The sequence below is a fragment of the Mauremys reevesii genome, linkage group 7 (genome assembly GCF_016161935.1).
Source record: "Mauremys reevesii isolate NIE-2019 linkage group 7, ASM1616193v1, whole genome shotgun sequence".
Lineage (NCBI taxonomy): Eukaryota > Metazoa > Chordata > Testudines > Geoemydidae > Mauremys > Mauremys reevesii.
In genome coordinates, this window is record NC_052629.1 from 64,412,985 (window position 1) to 64,437,066 (window position 24,082).

Consider the following 24,082-nt stretch of genomic DNA (forward strand, 5'->3'; position numbering starts at 1 on the left):
ATACCCTTCAACAAATAAGTGAGATCATTCCCAATTACTAATTTTAGCTAAAAATCCATTTGAGACAGTTGATCCTTATTTCCAATCATAATCCAGATAAGATATACAATTTCCTTTCTTCCCAAGGCCTTTCCTCCTCTCCTTGCTGACCAACAATTTGTCCATTGCCCCTCTGTTCACATTGGCTTTAATACTGCTGTGTGGATTGGGAAAGGCCATGTTGGCTCACTTTAAGACAGATTCTTCATTTTATTTAAAACGATCTGCAGTCACCCACATTGGTCAGAGGCCTTCTTTTTAGAACTTCCCCTTATTGCATTAGTTATTCTTTGAACCAGACATCATCCTTACTTCATTCCTTCTGACCTTCTGACCCGTTACTTTCAAGGCCTTCCTTCTACCTGCTAATCAGGGCCTTTCTTTACAACACATCTATTTCCTTAACTAAATTCAACTAACCCTAATTCTTTAGTTTGTATTTATCCTACATTCTCTGCCTTAAATACCTACATGCTATGTGGGTTTTACTACATTAAGCATTTTAAACATAACTTTTAAGATTTTGCAACATCTTACATAACCATTAAACTTGACAATACAAAATCAAAGTTTCAGTTACCACAATTTACATTAACTACCCTAGCTTTAAATAACCGTAGTTACCATGGATATAATCGACTTTGTGCTTGTTCCACCGCCAGGGGCTAGTTAACTCCTGAATTCCCTATTCTTGGCTGTTAATATTTTAAGATCCAGGCTCAAGGGAAGACTAGGATGCCCACACTTGGGTACTGCTTTCATAGCATCCTCTTGTAATTTGAATTCAGCCTGTATTTTAGTTACAGTGGATTTTGTTGTGAAACAAAACATTGGCCACTTGGAATAAGACTGTGGGTCCACACTAGAAGTGGTTTATTTCCATCACCCGCACAATATTTACCATTCCTGGTGTAAGAGGTTTTCACTTCACCAGTTCCCCAGCACTGTGCAGATTGGAGATGGCTCCCCTAGAGTTAGCCCGCATGCTGGCAACTTGTCTGTAAGACATTACAGCTGCAGGTGTCCCCAATTGTGAGCAACAGAACAAGTCCAAGGCTTGCCAGACCTTGTCATTATCTTGCAACAGTATTTGAAGAGAAACAAACTCTTTTAAAAACTTATGGGTTAGTGTCTTCCAGTACTCCCAGTTGTAGCACTCTCTATTAATGGTTTGAATGTGGTGTTCTGCAGTTATTGGATGGATAGTATGAGTGGGATAAGGAATACTATACCAAGTTTTTAATTTCTCTGTGGTGATGAGGGCAATTTACTTTGCTCTAGATGAGTGAGGATGGCCTTGATTTTTGTCTAGTGCATATTTCTTTGTACACACAATGTGTCATGGCCCTGGCTATTGGCCTGCTTTGATCTTTATTAGTTTGGTTATCTATTTCATCTACTTTATCCTGTACTTCCTTCAATGAATTAACTATGTCATGCATGTTATATACATTCTAAAGTTCTTACTATGTTCTTTGCTGTGCTCATTCGTTGGACTCAGTAGGTCCACAGCCAGCGTGTGTTGGAATGCCTGGTTGTGTTCCCACAGGGTCTCAATATCCACCTGATTCCAGCTTGAAACCTGTACAGCACTGGTGGATAGGCTCCATCGGTTTTGTCTTTGAATTGATTTTGGTGCTTTTTCCTCTACATTTCTGTCAAGAAAGCCTTTCTAATAGTCCTCTATCATTTTGCCATACAGTGGCCAAGACACTACACTTTTGTCAACTGCAACCAAGTCAAATTCAACACCACAGGTACATATATAAATTGAACATCATTGCACAGCACTTCTTTAAGGGACCTTAATACCAATTCATTACTGGGTCGTACCTTCACCTTAGAGCGTTGTGAGTTTTTCTTTTTTTCTTCCTCGCCCCCCAGTGTATGGTATTTGTCCCACCTTTATTTCTACCCTTCCTGATTCTCAAAAGGGCAGGGGCAGCTCTAGACATTTCGCTGCCCCAAGCACGGTGGCATGCTGTGGGGGGCGCTCTGCCGGTCGCCGGTCCCGCGGCTTCGGTGGACCTCCCGCAGGCGTGCCTGCGGAGGGTCTACTGGTCCCGCGGCTCCACCGAAGCCGCGGGACCAGCAGACCCTCCGCAGGCACGCCTGCAGAAGGTCCACTGGAGCCGCCTGCCGCCCTCCTGGCGACCGGCAGAGCGCCCCTGCAAAAGGGCACATATCAATAAGCCCTCATTTGATTAAAATTTAGCTGAGTAGCATCTACTCATCGATCCTTGTTTTTTTATCTTGCTTCTGTTCATACCAGATAAACTGCAGGGTTGGCTTTTTGTATTATATAGTGGGCCGCCCTCTTGGTGCCAGAAATGTTTTGTTGTTTTTTTCCCGGTGTTCACTGCACCATCACTCTGTCCTCTACTTGCCAATCTACACTTTGGGCTGGCTTGTTAAAGTATGCCCTCATTTGGCATGAACCTGCCCTGTTGCTGTGCCTGGATAAATCCATGTTTTGTTTTCCCTGGTAGATTGCTTTTTAGCACAAACCAGGCAATTGTTAACATGAATTTTTACATCTTTTTTTACAATGGGGCCACCAGGCTGCCTTAATTAGTCACTGATAAGTGGTATCAGCATTTTGGTGGGCCATCAATGGCAAATCATGCACCCGTCTTAACATTTCCCTTTTAATGGGCTGTGATGGAACTTTCCCTGGGCTGGGAAGGAGTGATTTACCATTTAACTCCCGAAGCATTACTTTTTGTGTAAGAGGATATCTCTGGATCAGATTCTTGCAATGTTACTAAATCAATGGTTTTTGCTTGTGCTCAATTGGTAATGGCAAGAACTGGATAATTGGGCGTGGGACCACACTAAAGCCTGGCTATTAGCAGCTTCATTCACTCTGTTTTTCTTGCTCACTTCCCCATGTCTGGTATGAGCTTTTACTTAAATCACATATACCACTGAGTTAGCCCATTTACCTGCTAGTTCCCACACATAGTACAAAAGGGCTTAATAGCATAAAGGCTTGTAATCTGCACTGCAAAATGAATTTGCACTACACCAAGGGAGGTGGTTGTTAAGGCATCACAGACCATTACAGTCTGAACATATTACACTATCTGGTACTTGTTCTTTATTACTGAGTGATAATGCCTCTGCTACAGCAGCCAACACAGTATACAGTGTGTGAACTACATCTGTGTTGCCCAGGTTCACCCTGAACTGAGAGAGCCCAAACCATAAATTCTGTGACAGGTCCCTTTTGGTATTAGGACAACCCATTAGCATATATTGTCAGACCCTCAGGTTGCAGCCCTTCAGAATTTAAATGTATGTACTGCACATGAGTAAAAGGGATAGGAGCCCCTCATGAGAGGGAATTTCTCCAGGACACTTGTATGGATTACCATCAATGAATAGTCCTGCTGCCAAATGTGAGGGTTGTTTAAGAGGACAGACTTCAGTTTGGTGCTCTTCCAGCAGAAGGAACCACAGTGTCAGTCTAGGACTAGACACTACCGTTTTTAATTTTACCAGACAGAAGACACTGTAGAGGATGACGAGCAATGTACATTTTTATGCGTCCCAACCCCACCAGATATCTGAAATGTGTCAGGGCCCACCACACAGCAAAAATTGGTTTTCATAGGGAGTAGACTGCTTTTCAACTCCATTGAGTACTTTGGAAGTGTAAGCTTTCTCTATCACAATAGTCCTGAGTTAATGCAGTTGAAATGGCTGTGTCCTTGGTTGCTACAAACAATCCAAAAGCCAAAAAGTACAGTTGCCCAAAACATGCCTAAAAAGCCTAATACTAAGCAATTTACTACATCCAAACAGTAACAAAACATTTATACACATTTGATCAAGATAACAGGCTAAACCTAGGGATGCTTAGACCCGTATTGGTCGGCTCCAACATGGTCAGGTAGGTATTAGCAATGAACCCTTTTAAGAGTTTACCCTTCAAGTTCACCCTTATTTCCAGTCTTTATCTAGATAAGATTTACAACTTCCTTTCTTCCCAAGGCCTTTCCTCCCCTTCTTCTTGCTGACCAACAGTTTGTCCGTTGCCCCTGGGTTCACGTAGGCTTTAACACAGGTGTGTGGGTTGAGAAGAGCCATGTTTGGCTCATTTTAACACAGATCTTTTTTCACATCTGTCAGAGGCCTTCTTTTTAGAAACTTCCCCTTATCTCATTAGTTATTCTTTGAACCAAACATCCTACCTACTTCATTCCTTCTGGCCTTATAACTCATTATTTTCAATTAATTCTGCTTCCTAGTGATAGCCTTTCTTTACAATGCACATATTTCCTTAACTAAACTTAAGTTAACCTTAATTTTTTAATTTCATATTTATCCTACACTATCATTAGAAGTTTTTCTGAACAGGTTGGACAGACATCTCTCAGGGATGATCTAAGTTTAGTTGGTCCTGCCTCAGCATAGCGGGCTGGACTTGATGACCTCTCAAGGTTATTTCCAGCCCTACATTTCTATAATTCCCTAACCTCCCAGTGCATGGTTCTATGTCTTTCATTCTTCTGTTGTCATTTCAAAACTTTGTTTTGACTCATCACTCCAGTTGTGTTGCTCTCATACATGGTAGCTAACAAAAAGCTCAATGTGAAGTGTCAGGAGGAAATAAAGCATTCTCAGTCAAGCTGTGGACCAGACTTCCAAAGGAGATTAGCCTCTTCCAGAGTGTGACTGCTCTTGGCTCATTGCAAGATTCTTATGTAATAAACATGATATACTTGTGTTATATTCCAAGCAAAGTCACCTTATTCAGGGAGAGGGGACAAGCAGAAATCCTCATGAGGTTCACAGGAAGCCTGACCATGGAGATTCAGTCCACAGGGGAAAAGCTTAGATATACAGTGTTGTGCTCTACAGACAAACTAAACGCTTCCCAGATATGCCTGAACAGCCCATCATGTTATCTAAGATATGGAGTAACCACTAGGAAAGGCTCTGAGGACTATAGCTGGAGAGAGTAGTACAAATGATTAACAGAAATGTCAGGATTTAGCAATGTTAATAATGACCAAAGGAACATCAAATACTACTTATGTGCAATGTAATTGCAGTTGCAGGGGAAACTGCTTAAGGACACAAGCTTGAAAATCTCATTTTCATCAGCAGAAGTTGTAGCTTGACTCTAGTATAGTTAAAAGTAAACTCTATGATGCCTGTAACTGGTAGATGCAAGCAAAACAAGCCTTTTCCCTGTATTTTCAATCTATGTACTGTGCATGTGACAGCTCTTGTGCCGGGTCAGTGTCACTGAGCTGTTAGCCCATTGCAATTCCTATCTCACCATTAGCATAGTGAGATCACTGTTTTGCAGGAAGAGCATGTGCATGCTCAGTCTCAAGGCCTGCGAGAAAGTGTGAACCGATAGCAGCAGCAAAGCTGAAACAGAAGAGGCAGCTGGTAGGTGTACACTCAGAGGAAAGGAGAGAGCCCAAGCATGTTTGGGGACCACCCAGAAGACTTTTCTAAACCTCAACAGCAGAGCAGTACACCTTTACAGTGTTTCTTAAAATAGAAATTTTCCAATAATTTGGTCATATAAACTGAAGGGAGATCCTATAGGAAAACTGTTTTTTGCAGTTAGTCAAGTTTAAAAAAAATAAATAATCAAGTTGACAGTGTCCCTTTTTAATTACTGGAATTTCCTAACTCTTGAGAGCTTGACTTCTCCAACTTAACATGAGAATTTAATTTAAAACACTGCACACCTTCCAGCTTCTGCCATAACTGAGGCAAGGTTCCTGCAGATGACAACTTCATTCACTGCCCAGCCCTGGTTCATGCACAGAGCATGTTCCATCCTGAGCACCAAAGCAGGATTTCTATGGAAAAAACAGTAGGGAATCATGTAACTAAAGACACTGTGACAATGCGTATGCACAAGGGAGATGAATTAAGGCTGCACAAGCAACCTTAATTTTGGCATTTCCTAACTTATAAGTGCTTCACTTTCATTCTTTTATCATAGTTCTTTGTGTGAAAGGAACTAGGATTTTTATAATGAGCACATGGGAGTGTGGGGGTGCGCATTCCATTATGTGGAATCAGATTGACCACAGCAGTGTCGTCTGTGGGGTCTGAATGCAGGAACTTCAGATCACAGCAAAGACCTCTGCCCCTTGAACTAAAATAATAACTGGTAGTATTAGTAAGCTATTATCCTTTGCAGACCAGTCACTCCCAGGAAGAGGACGTGTGTTTACTAGACATCAGAAAAATGTTGAAAATCAGGATTTATAGGTTCTGGTTTTGGCTTTGGTGGTCCAGTGGTTATAGACTGCATAGTCAAGTACAAATTTGGCAGATTCATTCTGAGCTTCATTGTGGATGAGATTTAAATCTGCCATATTGGAGACCTTGATTCTATTCTTATTTCTGCTTGAAGTGTGACCTTGTGCAATGTCTGTAACCTCATCTGTAAAATGGGGGAATATTAGCTTGCCTCACAGGGTAGGAGGTATGAGGCCTTGTTTAGTATTGAGGGTTGTGAAGTGCATCAGACCAGGCAGTGAAAGTGCTAGTTTTTTTTTTGTTTGTTTGTTTGTTTTTAAAGCTAAACTTTTTAATAGTTGACAAAACTGCCCATTTTTTTCACTAACCTTGTTCTTAAAAATGGCAGATGATGTTGAAAGTTTTAAAATAAATTCAATCTGAGGCAGAGAGCAAGGTTGAAAGTTTGTCAAGATAGTTAGGCTTGAACTTGTGCTCTCTTGGCTCCAAGGCCAGTGCGCACCCTCCTAAGCTAAAAGATACTTTCATGTGGTAGATGGGCAGGTATTTCCCTAGGCTACAACACATTTTGAGGTGGCTGGCTGGCAGCTCACCAACGCTATGGAGCATGAGCAATGCAATTAGAATACTTAGAAAATTAAGGAGCAAGAGAAGAACAAGGTCTGCTACGTGTTGCAGTGGGTGATTTTCAGAGGCCAAATATCTATCGGTGTCCGTGGGGTAAAGCATCTCTCAGGATGATCCACCTGCCAAATTTCAAGTTCCTTTTCCAAGCCAGGGAGGAGCTAGAGTTGTTTAAAAAGTTTAATATTTTTTAATAATTGACAAAACTGCCCATTTTTTTCACTAACCTTAAAAATGGCAGATTTTTGTTGAAAGTTTTAATATAAATTCAGTCTGAGGCATACAGCAAGTTGCAAAGTTTTAGTCAAGATCGTTAATGCTGGTTAAAGGTTGAAGTACGTACTATCAGAGATTGAAGTGTCAGAAGAGGTGCTAGGGCAAGTTGGTTATTTTAAAGAGCAGTAAGATACCAACCCCAGATGGTACATCCAAAAGTTCTGAAGAAGCTTGAGTATGAAATGACTGAGCTGCTAACAATGGCAGGTGCTTGTGCATGTTAGGATTCAGAAGGAATGGGATGGAGAATAATGCGGAGAATGTTATAATGCCATTATAGAAATCAATCTGGATATTGTGTGCAGCACTGGTCACTTCATCTTAAACAAAGATGATAGAAATAGCGGGAGCTCAGAGAAGGCCAGCGCGAATGCCTGGAAAATCTCTCATTTGAAAAGATTGGGATTGTTACCTTGGAAAGCAGATGAAATAAGAAGGGATCTGATAAAAGTACATAAAGTAATGAATGGTCTAGAGAAAGTAGATTGGGAACTTTTGTTCTCCCTGCCTCCTAACACAAGACCAAAGGGACATTAAATGAAACATGGAAAAAAGAAAATATTTTTCCACACAGTGCATAATTAGACAGTGGAACTTGCTGCCATGGGATATTGTTGAGGCTAAGAAATTAAGATTCAAAAAGGGATTGAACATACATGAATATCTGAAGCTGCTATAACTAATTCTTACAAAAAAGGCATTGCAATGGAGATAAAGCCTCAGTCATTAGCATTTAAGCCACTCTCCAATGATCAGGGGTGAGGAGACCTTCACTGGGGGAAGATTATGCCTCCTCTGTCTACTCTGGGGTTCTTGCACCTTCCTCTGAAGCAGCTAATGCTGGCCACTGTTATACCCAGGGTACTGGGCTAGATGGGCCACAGGTGTGGTCCCGTCTGGCAATTCCTGTATTCTTAAAGTTTGTCAAAATTATAAGTAACTAAAAACAGGTTTATAATGTAAGGTGTTGAGCAATCTTATCTCTTGATGCCACAGTACACTCAGCCATGTTTGTGTAAAACTGAAAATCTCTCAATATAATGAAGCCTCAAATCTCTGGCCTACATATGTGCAATATGGCCAAGTTTAATTGCAGGAGAAACTTACACTTTTTGCATTTTCTGACTCTGGAGTGCTTCATATTGTATTAACTGAGAGGATTTCCTGATTTTTCTTTTCTAAAGAAAAATAATCCAGATCATATTGATCAAGGAGTTCACAAGTTCAGCCAGCAGAGTCCATGATATCATAAACAGGAGTTCTTCATTGTTGGGGCTGCGCTTAATCACTTTCTGACTCAGAAGTTCTCTTTCCTACAGGCACCCACCCTTGACGAACCTAACTCAGTCCCCTCCCCCCTGCCAAATGATGCTTGTCAGTTCCTTGCTATGAAAAATTCTCATTTGCAGTGCTTGTAAGCCTCTGTCATTGTGGAGCCCTTAAATGAGAAATCCTTAAAAAGAACAGAAAAATTAGCACATGTGGATTTGCCAAATGTAACAGTGTATAACTCAAACTAATGAACTGACTTCCTTCAAACTTGGCTTGTCTTTTAAGTCTCAGTGAGATCTGCAAAGCAAGCCAAGTCTGTAGTTTGCAATAAGAGTCATGCTTGAGTTACCTGAGCACAAAAATTCAGCTTGGAATATACAAGATCAGTGTTTATACTTGTGTGATTCAATAATGGCTTAGCTCATTTTGCTAAAGCTTTCCCTCCAAATATTACCTTTGAACTGAGAGAAAGCATGGGAGATCCTAGGCCCAAAGGAATATGTGTTTGAGTAAGTTATGAGCTTCTGGAAAACGTGGGTTGGAAAATAGAATTTAGAACTTTCCCTTTTCTGTAGTGGATGGTACTGGTTCTCTGTGTGATAAATACAGCTTTAGTTGGTGGGATTTTTCTGTTATGAATCATATTAAAAAGTGAAGGGATTGAGGTGAGGACTTGACCAGCTAGGAAACAGGAGCATGGCAGAACAGGTTAGCTACTTAACAGCTTTTGGGAAAGCCTGCAGGCTGAACTTGATTGTACTTCTGGTGCCTTCCCTTAAGGGGTCTCAGGGTATGTCTACACTACCCGCCGGATTGTCGGGTAGTGATCGATCTATCGGGGATCGATGTATTGTGTCTCGTCTAGATGCGATACATCGATCCCCAAATGCACTCCCCGTCGACTCCGGAACTCCACCAGGGCGAGAGGCGGAAGCGGAGTCAACGAGGGAGCAGCGGCCGTCGATCCCACGCTGCGGGGACGCGAAGTAAATGATTCTAAGTCGATCTAAGATACGTCGAGTTCAGCTCCTCTATTCTTGTAGCTGAAGTTGCGTGTCTTAGATCGATTTCTTACCCCCCCCCCCCCCCCAGTGTAGACCAGGCCTCAGGGTGCTGCTCAAATGATAATGAATTAAGACTCTCAGCCCCTTGTGAGGTAGGAGAGTATTACAGAGGGAACACAACTTACTCAAGGTCATGCCATGAGCCATAGCAGAGTTGGGAATAGAGTTCACATTACTTGGCTCCCAGTTTTGGGCTTTAGCCATAACACCACCCTAACGTAGTCAGCAGTATGTCTTGTCTGACATGGTGTGACAAGTTGTGACAGTAATCTTTTTGCAGTGGACATGGCACCTATTTAGCTCAGTGCAGCCTTGCTGCTTGTTGCAAGTGGTCTTACGTATGAACCTGTTTGGAGTCACTAAATGTGTGCAACTTGTGCAGACAGAATTCTCTACTTCTTTCAGCAGGTATTCTGTCCTAGTCTATCTCCCATCTGTATCTTTTTTTTTCCTAGTGCTAACAGCCGCATGGTCATTCCAAGGGCATTTTCCTTTTCTTAATCACATCTCTGGCTAAACACAGTGAGGCATCAGAAAGAAAAATGAAAGTGCATTGGGGTCATCCTGAAGCTCACTTTACTGATTCATGCAGGAGTAAAATGCCAGATATTAAGCTGGGATTTATTGCCATACGCAGTCTTCCAAGACAGCCTGGAAAAGCAGAGAGTCCTGGGTAAAAAGTTAACTCTACAGATCTCCAGCAAAGTCCACCAAGAAGGATTGTTGGACTCTGAATTGGGGCTGCTGTGAATATCTGTCCATGTAACTCACAAAGCCTTTTTTTTTTTTATAGTGGTGGGGTTATGATCTACATTGACCGAATAGAAGTTGTGAATATGTTAGCACCATATGCAGGTATTTATTATTTCCTGTTTCATCTAGCAATATTGTACCTGACCATGTATGTCTGTTGGGGCAATGGAATCGTCTCCCTAGGGAAGAGGTGGAAGCCCCATTGCATGGGGCATCTAAAACTGGACTGGCCAAAGCACTTGTAAATAGGTTGTATTGAACACTCCTGGGTGAGAGGGTGGGATACACATGGCCTCCCTTCTGTTGGTATGGATTTTGCCTTTTGACCAGGATGTTTTATCTAGTTCTACCTGAGATTCACTAATCTGTGCTGAAGACTTGCACCTGCTCCCAGCCCATGCTCAGACAGGGAAAGCCTTGTTTAAGTACATTTCAGCACTGAATGCACTCCTCATATACTGAGCCCTTTGAAAATCTGGCAACTTATTTGTCTGCCGAAGTGGGAGCTGGGCTTTTTTGGAAAACTGGCTGCAATTGTGGGTGTCAACCACTTGTAAATGTGGCCCATAGAGTCCAAATCCAGCTCAACTCCTAGATAGTCCTTCTTATGAATGCCCTAGACTGCTTGGCAGGTGCCCTGGTTAAAGATAATTGAGCCCAGAAGAGAAAAAGCACTGATGCCAAGTTGTCGACAGGGTGTTCAGCTGTCTCATCTTGCTGGTTCTGCTTCTCATGTGTCATGCAGAAGGGGATCAAGAAAGTGTTTGGGCTGAGCTTCCCTGGCTCTCCCTGAGGCATGTGATTGAGACGTCATTGCCGTAGTATCCTGGTGACTCGAACGCAGTACCCACCTACTACACTTGTCCCATTCTAGAGAACTTAGAAGAGTGACCCTACAATGAGCATCTCCAAGTGCTTGAGCTTTTTAAAGCCTTTCCTTCATGTAGCCTGGCATCCAGCAAAGGCCAGGAAACAGTGAAGAAGGATGGCTTTGTGCTTATGGCCCTGGATTTGGAGCCAGGAGAACTGGTTTCTCTTCTGGTGCTAACATAGGCTTCCTGTGTGACTTTGTGCCAAGTCCCTGCCTCTCTTTGGCTTCTGTAGGCCACCTATAGCATGGGTAGAATGAGGCTGCACTGTCTGGCAGGGTGGCTGGGAGATGCCATGGTTAATGTTTATAAGGTGCTGGAGGGTGCTAGGGAAGTGCAGAAAGCTTCATGGAGTGTAGCTCTGTGCAGGTCTTGCCTTGAAATGTGGGGGTCTTGCAGAAGATGGGCAGTCATGTAGACAGTGGTGCTCTAACCTCATTGCTTGCATTTATTTGCTATGTTGACTCTTAACATTACTATAACCGACTTTATACGTGAACAGACAAAATGGTGCCCACTTTTGAGAGAGTTCAGAGCTAGTGAAGTTACTGCATGTGTTGTTAAATAGGGATGTGCACAGCTGAGGGGGCTTTCCTTTCTTGGGAGCAGCATCCTGTTTATCTCCTGTTTATAAACCAGTTACTCTTGGCTTGGCCCTCACTCTCAGGCTCACAGCTGTGTTTGCAGCCTTCGTCCCTCAGGGGAGTGCATTAAACCTGAGCGTTGCAGGAATTGCCTACCTGATTTTCCAGATAGCAGGACAAAAATGAGTATTGCTCACAACAGGTTGCTCCAGACAATTAGAATGGGCGCAAAAGTAGAAAAGCAGAATCTTTATACTACATCAGAGCAGCCATCCTACAGCAGCTATAGCATAGGTTGGCAATACCACTTCCATTCTCCTTATCCTGATGCTGTTATGGTTCCCCTCACCAGATAATCTGATTCTAACCCCATGTTTCCACACTCCCCCCAGACTGGAATTTTCCAGGCATGGTTTGTCCGAAGGTGAATGAGCAGGTGCAAACAAACTGTAAAGAGATTGATTGCCTCTTGATCTTGAAATATTTTGACTTTGAAACGGCAAGCTTGGTTTGCAAAGAGCCCACGTTCAGAAGAACTTAGTTTGCTTAGTTTGGGGGGCAGAAACTGCAGAACCAGCACATGCAACAAGCACGGCTACTCAAAAGCTGGCAAAGCTTACAAGTTTTTGAGCAAGGTGGAGGCGCTTGTGAAGGCAGCAGGCTTGGCCTAAGGCTTCTGTTGCTCCACAGAGTCACCAGTTGTGGAACAGGAAAGTGAAATCCCTGCTGCCTGTGGAACATGTGAGTTCCACAAGAGGAAAAACCTCTGGTTTTTTTCCTTCAAAGCAGGGAAACGTAATGCTGGGAACTAGTGTTACTGCAGCATTGAGAGAGGAACACCAGCTCGGGTGTCGGGGAGTCACAGCATCTTATTAGGCCTGTATTCTGTATTCAACACTGCCTGTTCCTGTACATGGCTCATGGCAGACTTCCCTGATTTGTTTGTTTGTTGGAGACCATAAAGTAGGGCTGTGCAATATTCTTATCTGTGCATAATTACCCTACTCTTCTAGGTTTGGTTTGGACAATCTAGAACTGAGGGTATCTTACCTCGTGAGAGTGCTAGGGCTGTTAGAATGGCCATGTAGACTGAGAAGCATTGTTCTCCTGCCTTGTTAGTGTTGCCCTGTGGTAACTCTCTCTTTCCTCAGTGTACGATGTTGTGAAGAACTACACTGCAGACTATGATAAGACCTTGATCTTCAATAAAATTCACCATGAGCTGAATCAGTTCTGCAGTTCCCATACCCTCCAGGAAGTGTACATTGAGCTGTTTGGTAAGTATGTGGGGACCAGGGAGTATACAACAAATGGAAGTTTAATTCAATAGGCAGCTATGCCTCTGCCCACGATTGTCAAGCTTCTCCATTCACAAGTGTCCGTCAGGAAACCAGAGTTGTGCCGAGATCACGACCAAGAACAGCCTTCTTGAGATTGCACAGTTCACTACAGTTATTCTAAGTCCTTATCAATGCAGGTTATTTCATTGTTCATGTGATGTCATATTGTGAGTTTATGTGGGTAACAATAGCTGTTAGCCCAGAACTGAACTTTGGATACAAGATCAAAGCAAAGCCTGTGTAAGTGGTCATACTGTCACCACTGCAGCAAAAGGAGGCTCCTGGTAACAGATGTTTGGAATGTCACATTACTCAGACCCTTGCACCATTGCTAAATGAGTCTTCATCACCACCTTGGGATCCTGCTTTGATTTCTGTATGGAAGAAATGGAAGGGAGTTGCTTTCAGTCTCTTTGCCTCCCCTCTGCTCTTGACCCCAAAATGAGATCCTTTGCCCCTCCCTAGTCTCTTCACAAGTTGCAGGTGTTGGTGTATCATGTCCTGGCTTGACACCTGAGTTCTAGATGCATGTCACCCATTCTCTACTAGTACCCCAATCAGGGCAAAGCGTGCGAAGCAGTGTCTGGGGGATGGGTGCTTTTGGAAGGGCAGGGCAAAGGGGGTTCCTGGCCTGGGAAAACCGGCTGGATCAGGGCTTGACTCTGTGACTGTAAATCGCTGTCTGTAGCACTGATTCGGTCAGGCTGGGTGGGCTCAATAAATATCCATGGTAGAGAGAAGCTTCTTAATGCTATTTGCAGATTATCTTTAAGCCCTGGGAAATTGGCTAATTCCAAAGGAGGAGTGACCTGGGAATGATTGATTTCCAGGCCTGCTGGCAGATGGGGATGGGCATCGTTTGTCCACAAAGGCTTCCCTTTGCCTCTGTGCGGATGTGCATGGGCCCCTATTGTCAGCTTGGGCAGTAAAACTGTAACAAGGGAGGAGAGGGGGTGTTGTAGAGTGCTCCAAAGATGGCCAGGCTTTGGCTCAATCTTACTTCCCCAGTAGCTTGATCCACAGCTTGGCATCCTTGACAAAGACTTTATTTCAGCTCCAGTGCTTCATCCTAGGCCTCATTAGCTGCGCTTTTCGCAAAGAGCACAGCTGTATTGGAGGGGTGGTGGATGGAGAAGTAGATTGTGCTGTAGGTGGGTCCTGATCTCTCCAGGGCCTCACATGTAGAGCTCCCACTGCCACAGTGGCTGGCTTCCATGTGGTGCAGCGGTCCAGGCACTGGGCTGGCAATAGTATGCCCATGACCCCAAGTGTGCACATGGCACTGTGGAATCAGGAGGCGGACAGCATATTGCAGGGGTTTTCAAAGTTCTTTATCCTTATTTTGTTCTGTCTGGATGGACCTCCCTGCTGAGTGATGTATTGACACTAATCACTACATGCACGTTAGCCAGAGAGAGTGCTAAATTTTACAGCGCAGGCTGCAGTGTTGCTGAATCTCTCTTGTCCCTTGAACACAGATCAGATTGATGAGAACCTGAAGCTGGCCCTGCAAAAAGAGCTGAATGTCATGGCGCCAGGTCTCACCATCCAGGTAGGCTCCTTCCTAAAGGGAAAGTCTTCTATATTTCACTCCCATAAATCGTACAGTTGAGAATGGATGGAAATGATTTCCTGCCTCCACGTTTCATATGGCTTTCAATTAAGTACTGGGCACATGCCAATTTGTCTGCTCTCTGTGAGGAACATCTTCTTGTTCCCCATGCCAACTGCCACCACTTCCGTACACCCTTCAGTGTGATTACGTGGATTACATTGACGTGTCCAGCCACATCTAGCAGAGAAGTGTTGTAATTCCACAGTCAGTTTCCCCAGCATGCTTTTGCATAGAAGCATTCTTTCTCAGCAGATTTGCAAAGCTTGGGCCATTCTAGCCACCTCGGCTTTTCCCAAAACCCATTTAGGACTTAGATGTTGCCCTTTTTTCCATGGAAAACTTGTCATTATGGTCAGAAAAGAGAAACTATGTGAAAGAGAGAGAAGTGGTCCCTTCCTTCTTTCTGCACAGATCTGCATGTATTAGTGTTACATCTGCAAACATATTAGTGACAAAAATAAGTTCTTACTACTTCTGTCATCCCTGCAGAGCCAACCCAGCTCTGAGAGTGTGAGCGGGAGTCTGTCCCAGCCTACTCATCATCAGCACACTTGTTTAAGGTAACTTGAACAGGATAAAATTGGGCTTGCTCCTCTTGTGTGTCTTTGTCATGTGTACAGAGGGAGGCTGTTTCCAAAAGACTTTTTTCTGCTTGCATTTTACATTAGAAATCAGGTTCCATCTAGGCTGGGAGACTCTGTGATGGCTGAAGAACCTGTGAGCAGTCACTTGAGAGGCCCCCATTCTGGTATACCATCACAAGAATTAAACAAGTGAAAGTTGAGCTGGTGGGAAGGGTCAGACTCATTCTACTTTGCTTGGTTTTGTTACCAAATGTAACTTGCCCAATTAATATTTTGAGTGGAGGGAGCCTATGTTAAAAAAAATCTATCGCCTCAGCCCTTCCATCGGGTGTGAAGAGTTCACAAAAAACATCCTTCCATCTCCCAGCTTGTCTTTGCAATTGCACAGTCCCTGTAGACAATGACAGATTGTGGTAAGCCTCATGTCACAATCAACTTTGGAAGAGCCCTGAGGCCTTGCCTTTCCTAACCACCTAAGCCATCCAGATTTAACAGGCCTGATATTTTAAAGGTAAAAAACAAGCAGGAAAAACCCTCTTTAAGTTTTAAAAACCAACACTTTCAGACCCTCTGTATCCATCAAAAAGGGCACAAGCACAGTTCTTTGCAGGTCACCATTAACTGAATTTAAATTGCAGAACTCAGTCCTGTTCTCAGACACATGCTATCCTATTGAAGACAACCGAGGATAGCTCTCGGCCTGCAAGATCTTTGTTACTTGTTAGGAATTGGAAGGCAGCCAGCTTGACTGAGCCCAAACTGAGTTTGCAGGACCTGCAGTTAGAAGCCATGTTGTTTAACTTGTAAACCAAGCACACTTCATCTCGAGTCCTGCCTGGCAGTTTCAGTCCTTTCCCAGATAGCATTGCATTTTAAAGTGTCTTACTGTGCAACTTGCCCATTATTCTGTATCCTGTGTCATTGAAGCCATGTGCTCACTTGGCTACGGTTACATCAAGATTTTTAATAGAGCCCTTTATGTACAATGGCTTGTAGCTTTCTAGGCTGAAATTACATGTGCTAGGCAGGGGAGTGAGCTCTCTGTTTTCATGGCCACTCCCCCTTACACTGTGGTTCATCATAAGGCCCCATCCCAGCTTCATGCCTAAGATGGTCTCTCTTATCTCAATGCATTTCCCTCCCTATGTTCTTCCCCAGGCCTCATTCCTATCCAAGGGCAGCTCTGTATCCATACAGATGTAAAGAGGGTGTTCTGTTACCTGGAAAAGACCAAATCCTTTAGAAAATGCATTAGGTTATTTGTAGCATATAAGGAGAGATACCATGGAGGAACCCATTGTTGAACAGACTCTGCACTGGGTTAGGAGATGACTAGAACATTCATATATCATAGCTAGGGAACCAGTACCCCATGGTTTAAAGACCCACTCCAGTGATCTGCCTTAGGCATGTTCCCCTGCTGGAGACTTGCACAGCAGCAGCTTGGATTTTGGTACACGTTTTCATCAGATGCTAGTCTCAGATTTCCACCATGCTCCAGTGCTGAGTCTGGGAGAGCTGTGCTGTCATCCACATTTAGCTAAGGACCTGGTGGAGCTCTGCTTGCTAATCTCCCAAAAGAGGAATGAACAGAGGCCCTTAAAGGAGTGAAACGTTACTTTCTAGTAACTGTTCTTGGAGAGCTGCCTGTGTACAATCACGCTGTCTTGCTCTTTTGGTTTTTTCTGAAGGATAAGAGTTACATGTGTGAATGTTGCTGACTTCCTTCCAGTTGGCTTTGTTGGGGAGGGGAGTTCTGAAGAGGGAATACAATGAGAAGAGCAGGATGGCTTGGCAGACCATACACCAGTGTGTATGAGGGCAGCTCAAAAAGAGGCAGAGAAACAGGGAGACAGTGGAGGAGTTCAAAGGGGGTGACCTTTTCAAAGTGACCATATAGGTGGAGATACGCTATTCTCAGTGACAACTTGTTGTAGGACAGGAACAGAGAAGCTGAATGGAACCACCAACCCGCAAGTCACTTTCTGAACCTCACATAGTGATGTCCAGCGTCTAAGTGCTGCTGGCATGAGATTTAGAGCTTTCTCTACTAGATGGCACTGCCTGGATCAGGTTATTTTAGCAGAATAAATTGATTTCTTGCAGGTGGTTTCCCAGCTGTGCAGTTCTAATTGTAGAGAGTCTGTTTTTAAATGCCTTTGGCTTCTTTTTCAGGCTGTGCGTGTTACAAAGCCCAAAATTCCGGAAGCCATTCGAAGAAACTTCGAACTAATGTGAGTAATTGCACAGCAGATCCCATTGTTTAGCAGGTTCATGCTGCTTACACCAACTAGGGTGTGTAACAATCCCAGAATGTGATCTCAGGGGGAGTGGTGGGCAGTTGGTGCCCAGGACCGCATGTCGGGGTCCAAGCTTCTTATTCCTCTCTGTGTGGTTATGGAGAAATTCCGTGGAATTGACTAGAGGAAGAGGCTCTTCCTCTTCTGTTGCTAGAACTTAACTCCTGCTGGCAGCAGGCAAAGACATTCGAGGAATGATCTCCTTCCCTACCCATGGGTAACAGAACTGATCTCAGCAAAGCTCTAGTGGTTTCGTATGTATTGATTTAGACTGGGCGCTTCTGTAAGGTCACTATCTCAGTGCAGCAGTGTGCTGAAAGCTGTATCTGCTGAGCATGCTTTGTGAGTGTCCCTTCCCTGGCGGGAGGAAAGGCCAGATTGGCTTTACGGGGCCACTGGTTCAGATGTAAATAGAGATTGCCAAGGACTCAGGTGAAGCAAAGTGGGGTTCTTCTCATTCTTCTCTCCTGTTCCTCTGAGGAGAGAGATTCCCCTTCCCCAATTTCATGTGGAGATGAAATTTGAACTGGCTTTTTTGCCTTCCTGGTTGGTGCATCATTTTCCAAACCATTAGCAGCTGCTGCAGGACCAGAGGAGAGAGCCCTGGCAATGGCTCGTTTGCCTCCCCTTCCTCCCCCCACCCCGCCCCCCTGTGTGTGGAAAACTAAAGCAGCTGTAAACCCAGCGCAGCCTGCTTGCCATGAAGGTATCGGTAGGTGGATGGTGATGCAGAACTGGTCTCTACTTGTTTCTGTGCAGATTGCAACTCCAGCCATCACAAAGCTCCCTGGAACTTGTCTGGGAGGGTTTAGCAGACTCAAGTGTTACCCATCTGATATTGTCCATGCAGGAGCCTGCTTTCTAGAAATTCCCTTGGGACTCTGAGGGAGGATCACACTGCAGTTTCCCCTGCATGCTGTCCTTTTCCCAGAGGCACTGTTGGGTGCAGAGCTGAGGCATGGGAGCCATTCAGGGTTCACATTAGCTAGTCTATAGCATGAAGTTAAACTTCCCATCATAGTTAACACTCAATCTGCTGCCCCTGCTTGGAGGTGGGTGGTGTCTGTCTGCAGCAGCTGCACAAGGGCAGTCTTTGCTGCTGGTGGGCACTGGTGCTGGGATGGTGGGAAATAGATGAACCCAGGAAATTGCCTCCAGAAAGGGGTTAGGTGGCTGAAATAAGGAGAGCAAAGATACACAAGGCCAAGCAGAATGTAAAGACAGCAGGAGCAATAGAATAAGCGAGGTGCTTAATCCCAGGCATGGGTAGGAGAATGTTGGACGACAGTTCTTGCACCCAACACACGTGCCAGTCATTACGCGAACCATGTTCCCATCTGTGTAACAAGGCCAGGTGGAGGCTTTATCTGGCTTTGGGCTGTGCTCCCCTGGGGACCAGCACGCTCTCCATGTCATGGCAGGATAGGGTGACTTGGCAGTGTTGCCCACTTCTGCAATTGTATCACAAGTCTTATGATATTTGCTGTTTTCTATCAAGCCCCAGCTACTGGAGTCATGTGATCACATGAGAATTTTGGCTTAATTACCAAAAAGTAAGTTTCTAGCATTTGTGGTTGAGAAGGAAAGCTTGATAATGTGACTCTGATGCAGCCCTGTAGGCTAAGGTATTGGACTGCAAATAAACCCAAAACTTATTAGTGAAAACAGGTCAATATTTTTTAATGAAATCTCAAGACTTTTTGAGATCTGACTTGTAACTTTTGATAATCTGGGGTTGGCAGTGCTACATATGTGCTCTGCCTTTGTGCTCCCATCACCAGGGCCATCTTTGAGCACCTTGCAAACATTCATTGTTATCTTCACAGACCCTCAGGAAAGTTGGGCAGTGCTGTTATCCCCAACGTATGGATGGGAACTGAGATGCATGGAGTCTGGCAGAGCCAGGAACCAAGCCCCACTCTCTTGAGTCTTGAACAAATGCCTTAATAGCTAAGGCAGATGGTGGGTGGTGTTAGTAAAAAGTTTGGGAACCACTTTCTTCACCACCAGACTATCCTTCCACTCCAGCAGCCTGTGTCACAGGGATCCTCAGAATCCTCAGAGAGCAACAAGCTCATGGTGAGGGCAGGCTGGGGCTCTGAACCAACGCATGAGATGACAGCTAGCCTGAATGTTTAGTGTGAACACCTTTAGAGGAGTCCCAATAATCAGCCCTGGAACCTGATCTTCTCCTGGGTCCATCTGTGCCCCCTTCTTAAAACTCCTGGGCCCATGATCCTGGTGTGAATCCTGTGTTCTAACCACCATCCTTTGAAGCAGAGGACTGCTTGGCCTTCCCTTAAGAGAAGCTCCTTAATTGGTCACAGATCTCTTGTCCTCTAAGCTCGTCAGGTTTTCTGTGTCACTGCCCCGAGCTCCAGTAAGAGCGTTGCATGGAGGTCCCTCAGACAGCCAGAGTAGCTGTCTGTGCCATGTGGATGCAGCTTAGCTTGCTTGTAGACACCTTATTGGGGTCAGGAAAAGTTCAGTGCATGGTGAAGTTCCTGAGTTTAAATCCTGTTTTAATATTTTGGGTCAGCTGCTTTATTCTTAACCAATGTTTGTGCCCTTTGCAGATCTCTAACATTTTGAACTTCTCTCCCCTTTCATGTGCATCTTCAAACAATGAAAGCTCTTCCATTTCCTTCGCTCGTGTTAGCAGGAATATACTCAGTGCTTGGGCGGGCTGTTAATTGCATCTACCACAGCTAGCAGAGAGCACAAGAATGCAAAGCAGTGACATCATAGGTCCTCACACAGGGTAGCATGCTGTCTTTTTGGTAGAATAGTGGAGTGGAGAGTTGAAGCAGGTTATCTTGGAAGGGAGCTAACTGGCTTTGGCTCCACTTGGTCACACGGATGTGATGCTGATTTGCCCAGGTTCACATCTGAAAGCCAGGAATGGAGAGTACTCTCTACTGAAGAGGTGTTGCCCTCTTGTTGTCAGGACATGGTTTAGTCTTGGGGTCGTTAGGGAGCCTTGGCTGTTTTGCTTCTTAGGTGACAATGGTGGCACAGCTGCAAGCATCTTTTCCAGGGTAACTGACCCTTCCGGCGCAGAGGCTCTATCATTGCAGTGTGCTCTACCTTGGAGCTGTCCCGGAAAAGCCGTGTGGTGCTCTAGCTAGTGCAGAATGCAGTAGCTTGTCATTTGAGCGGAGTACTTGTTTAAGCTCAGTGCCCTGTCCCAGGTACTGGCTGCCTGTTTCTAGGTGCAGGTCTTTGATCCGTAAAGCCTGCAGTGGTCTAGGATACACTTCCTAGCAATCCCCACCCATAAGTCATGTCAATTACAAGCCACCCTTGCTGTTTGGTTCAGGATTGGCAGCAAGACTTTCTCATGCAGGATACAGCATCAGACTCTTCTGGCTGATGCCCTAGATCATTGTAGGTGCAGAGGGCAGGTATTTCTGCACTCCATCCCTTTCATGAATTCAGTGCTTCCATGTAATGAGGCTCCCATGTGCAGAGGACCATTCAGGGCCATCTTTAAAACAGTAACTCCTCCTTCCCTTGCTAAGCTTGTACTGGGCAAGAGGGGAGGGATAGCTCAGTGGCTTGAGCATTGGCCTGCTAAACCCAGGGTTGGGAGTTCAATCCTTGAGGAGGCCATTTAGGGATCTGGGGCAAAAATCTGTCTGGGGATTGGTCCTGCTTTGAGCAGGGGGTTGGACTAGATGATCTCCTGAGGTCTCTTCCAACCCTGATATTCTATGAACCTCCCCTTTGCTCAAGCAGTCAGCTGGCCTCCAGTTGTGTCTCGTGGAGTAAATCCCTCTAACTGGCTTCTGATTTAAATGATGAATATTAAGAGATTAACTTCCACATTGGACTCCAAGGGCAGCCTGTGGTAACACAGCGACCACCAGTTAAGGGCAGCACAAAAAAGCCAAGGAGCAAAAGCAAAATCCCAAATACGCAAGCGAGCTGCTCCAATTCTGCACCCAGTTTATTGGAGTTTTTAACAAGTAAAGTAAACCTGCAGTTCACCCTATATCCCCCAGGCATACTCGTCTGTATGCTGTCTGGTTGTTCTGTATCTGCAACTCCGTGTCTATCCCACCTGCACTCAACTGCTCCCCTTTGGGATGGTGACATTGCGGGCTGTGTTTATTCTAAATCTACACCCTGAAGGCTCACTTGCAAACTGTTTTGTGGTGCAGGGAGGCTGAAAAGACCAAACTGCTCGTAGTAGCACAGAAGCAAAAGGTTGTGGAGAAGGAGGCGGAGACGGAGAGGAAGAAGGCTCTCATAGGTATGTTGAAGAGTCATTGACACACAAGCACTTCCAAGGGCTAGTGTCTTCAGATTTCATCTTCTCACAAGCTATTTACTGGAGTGGACTAGGACAGAACATCCCAGCTAGGCCCTTTTGACAGTCTGCTGTCCTTAGCCAAGCAGGAACAGGCTAGGTCACTAGTCAGGTGGGAGACATCCAGGGTAAATCCTGCAGCTGATGATTCAGTAGATGAGGCTCCTCCCTCTGAATCAGCACTGACTCCCTCACTGGAGACAGCAGACCTCTGAGCACCTCATTGCAAGGACGTATTGTGCCCTGCAGCAGTCGGTGCACTGGCTACCAGTTTTTGTGCTGATGCTGCTTCTGACCATTCGATGATACAGTGGGGCCTGTTATTGCCCAGTGGACACATGGTGCAGAAGCACATTATCCTATGAAGCCATTTGTTTAACTTTGGTAGGTCTAGTCTCTCGTCATGTCAATGCAATTTGTGTTGTGCTGACCCCAGTCCCCCATGTGGCGTTAGGGATGCTGTGCTGATGGAGGGGCCATCTTTCAGAGGAGTTGTAAACCCAAGGGCCTACTCCTGGGGGTCACGGAGTATCGCCTGGCCCTTTTGGAAAGGAAGTGAGAGCAGCCCCAGTGGCCCTGTCCAACTCTAGTTCAGGGAGCATATGCCACTTCCATGAATGATTCCCTTTTGTAAAGTGCTGCATTGTGGTGCAGGACAGGGACTTAGAAGCTCGCTAGAGTTCTCAACACCCCTCTCTTGGAAGCTGCTTAGAACTTGGAGATGTTCCTTTTGAAATGAAGTTCTTAGTTATTTGGCTTCTACCCAAGGTGTGCGCATTGCATCACTAAACAGTTTGTTTTCAGTACATTGTAAGGGCATTCGGGATGGGGCTGTGTACTGCACTGGGGACACTTGTAAGCCAGATCAGTCCTGCGGACTGGAGTCACAAGCTGTCCTGGTGAAAGTGGCTGAGCTCTGCAGGCTGAATGTCTCCACACCAAGGAAGTTTGTAGGCCATAAATTACTGGTAGCACTACCCGCGTGAAAGGTGGTGGAATTACTGTGGTGCTACAACCCATCACTGTTGTGTTTCCTGATGGTGTCACCCAAATGCAACACTGTTAATTTGTGAAGCACCTTGAGGGGATGGAAGAAGTGAGCTGTAGGGATAGCCTGGTACTGAGCCTGTTACCATCAGCAATCACATCCAGTGCAGTCCATTCAAAACTACTGTCCACATGACTGAGCTGGGATGCTGTGGCCACAGGTGCTTGAGCTGGTATTGTCTGAGCTGCTGTTTGTAATTGCAGAAGCTGAGAAGGCGGCTGAGGTGGCCAAGATTCATTATCGACAGAAGCTTATGGAGAAGGAAGTAGAGAAGAGAATTTCGGAGATTGAAGGTAACTGGAGCTTGAGTAGTGACACTTCTCCTCTCCCCCTACCCTTCCCCGCCCCCCCCACGCTAGCTGTTAGCACAAGATCTCCAAGAGGCACCCCTGCACCTCCAGTAACTATGGGTGGAGGAGAAACCTCAGCCTGGGGATCCTAGGTGCTATCACAGTGCAAATAATAAACCTCACACAACTGTAGCTCTTAACTGTGAGGGTGAATTCTCCCCGAGTGTTTTCCGCCAGCTCTTCATTGCCTGACATGTGTGTTGCTCAGCCTGGCTGTGACCAGGCACAGCCAGTGATTGCCTTACGTCACAGTCCCAGGGGGCCTGTAGTAATGTTGCTATTGCAGTTCTAATGCTCTGTTCTGTTTGACTGTCTCTTGCTGTTAGATGCTGTTTTGCTAGCAAGAGAGAGAACAAAAGCTGATGCAGACTATTACACGGCTCGGAAAATGGCTGACTCTAACAAGGTATGGGGAGTGTTTGGAACAAAGTGACCCAAAGCTTAGACTTGCTTAGTCTCTTTGCTCCACCGAGGAAGAGGAGGGCTCCAAATGGTGAGTGATATGGGAAGGTTTGATTTATTTGATATCAATTCAGTTTTCTGATGCAGGGTTTTAAATCTTGACCACAAACCCCCGTTGCTGGGTGTGGGGTGAGAGGGGACCTGTGGGGATAAATCCAGTGATGTCTGCATGAGAACGTTGCCTCTTATGGGATCTGCTCTCTCACTCTGTATAGCTGAAACTCACACCAGCATATCTGGAGCTGAAGAAGTATCAGGCCATCGCTGCCAACAGCAAGCTGTATTTTGGTAACAGCATCCCCAGCATGTTTTGGGATTCCTGCACCTTCAAACATGTGGCTGTGAGGACCGTG

General features: G+C 45.1%; 1 protein-coding gene across 1 annotated transcript in view; it reads left to right on the forward strand.

Annotated features, from left to right (window-relative positions):
• The window catches only part of LOC120368654 (erlin-1-like), a 57,723-nt gene that overhangs the window by 27,728 nt on the left and 5,913 nt on the right, over positions 1-24,082 (forward strand). Inside the window, 8 exon segments of the mRNA XM_039480938.1 lie at positions 10,306-10,367; positions 12,870-12,995; positions 14,537-14,610; positions 17,433-17,491; positions 21,721-21,812; positions 23,121-23,210; positions 23,594-23,673; positions 23,945-24,082. Of these exon segments, the coding sequence (XP_039336872.1) occupies positions 10,306-10,367; positions 12,870-12,995; positions 14,537-14,610; positions 17,433-17,491; positions 21,721-21,812; positions 23,121-23,210; positions 23,594-23,673; positions 23,945-24,082 (721 nt within the window).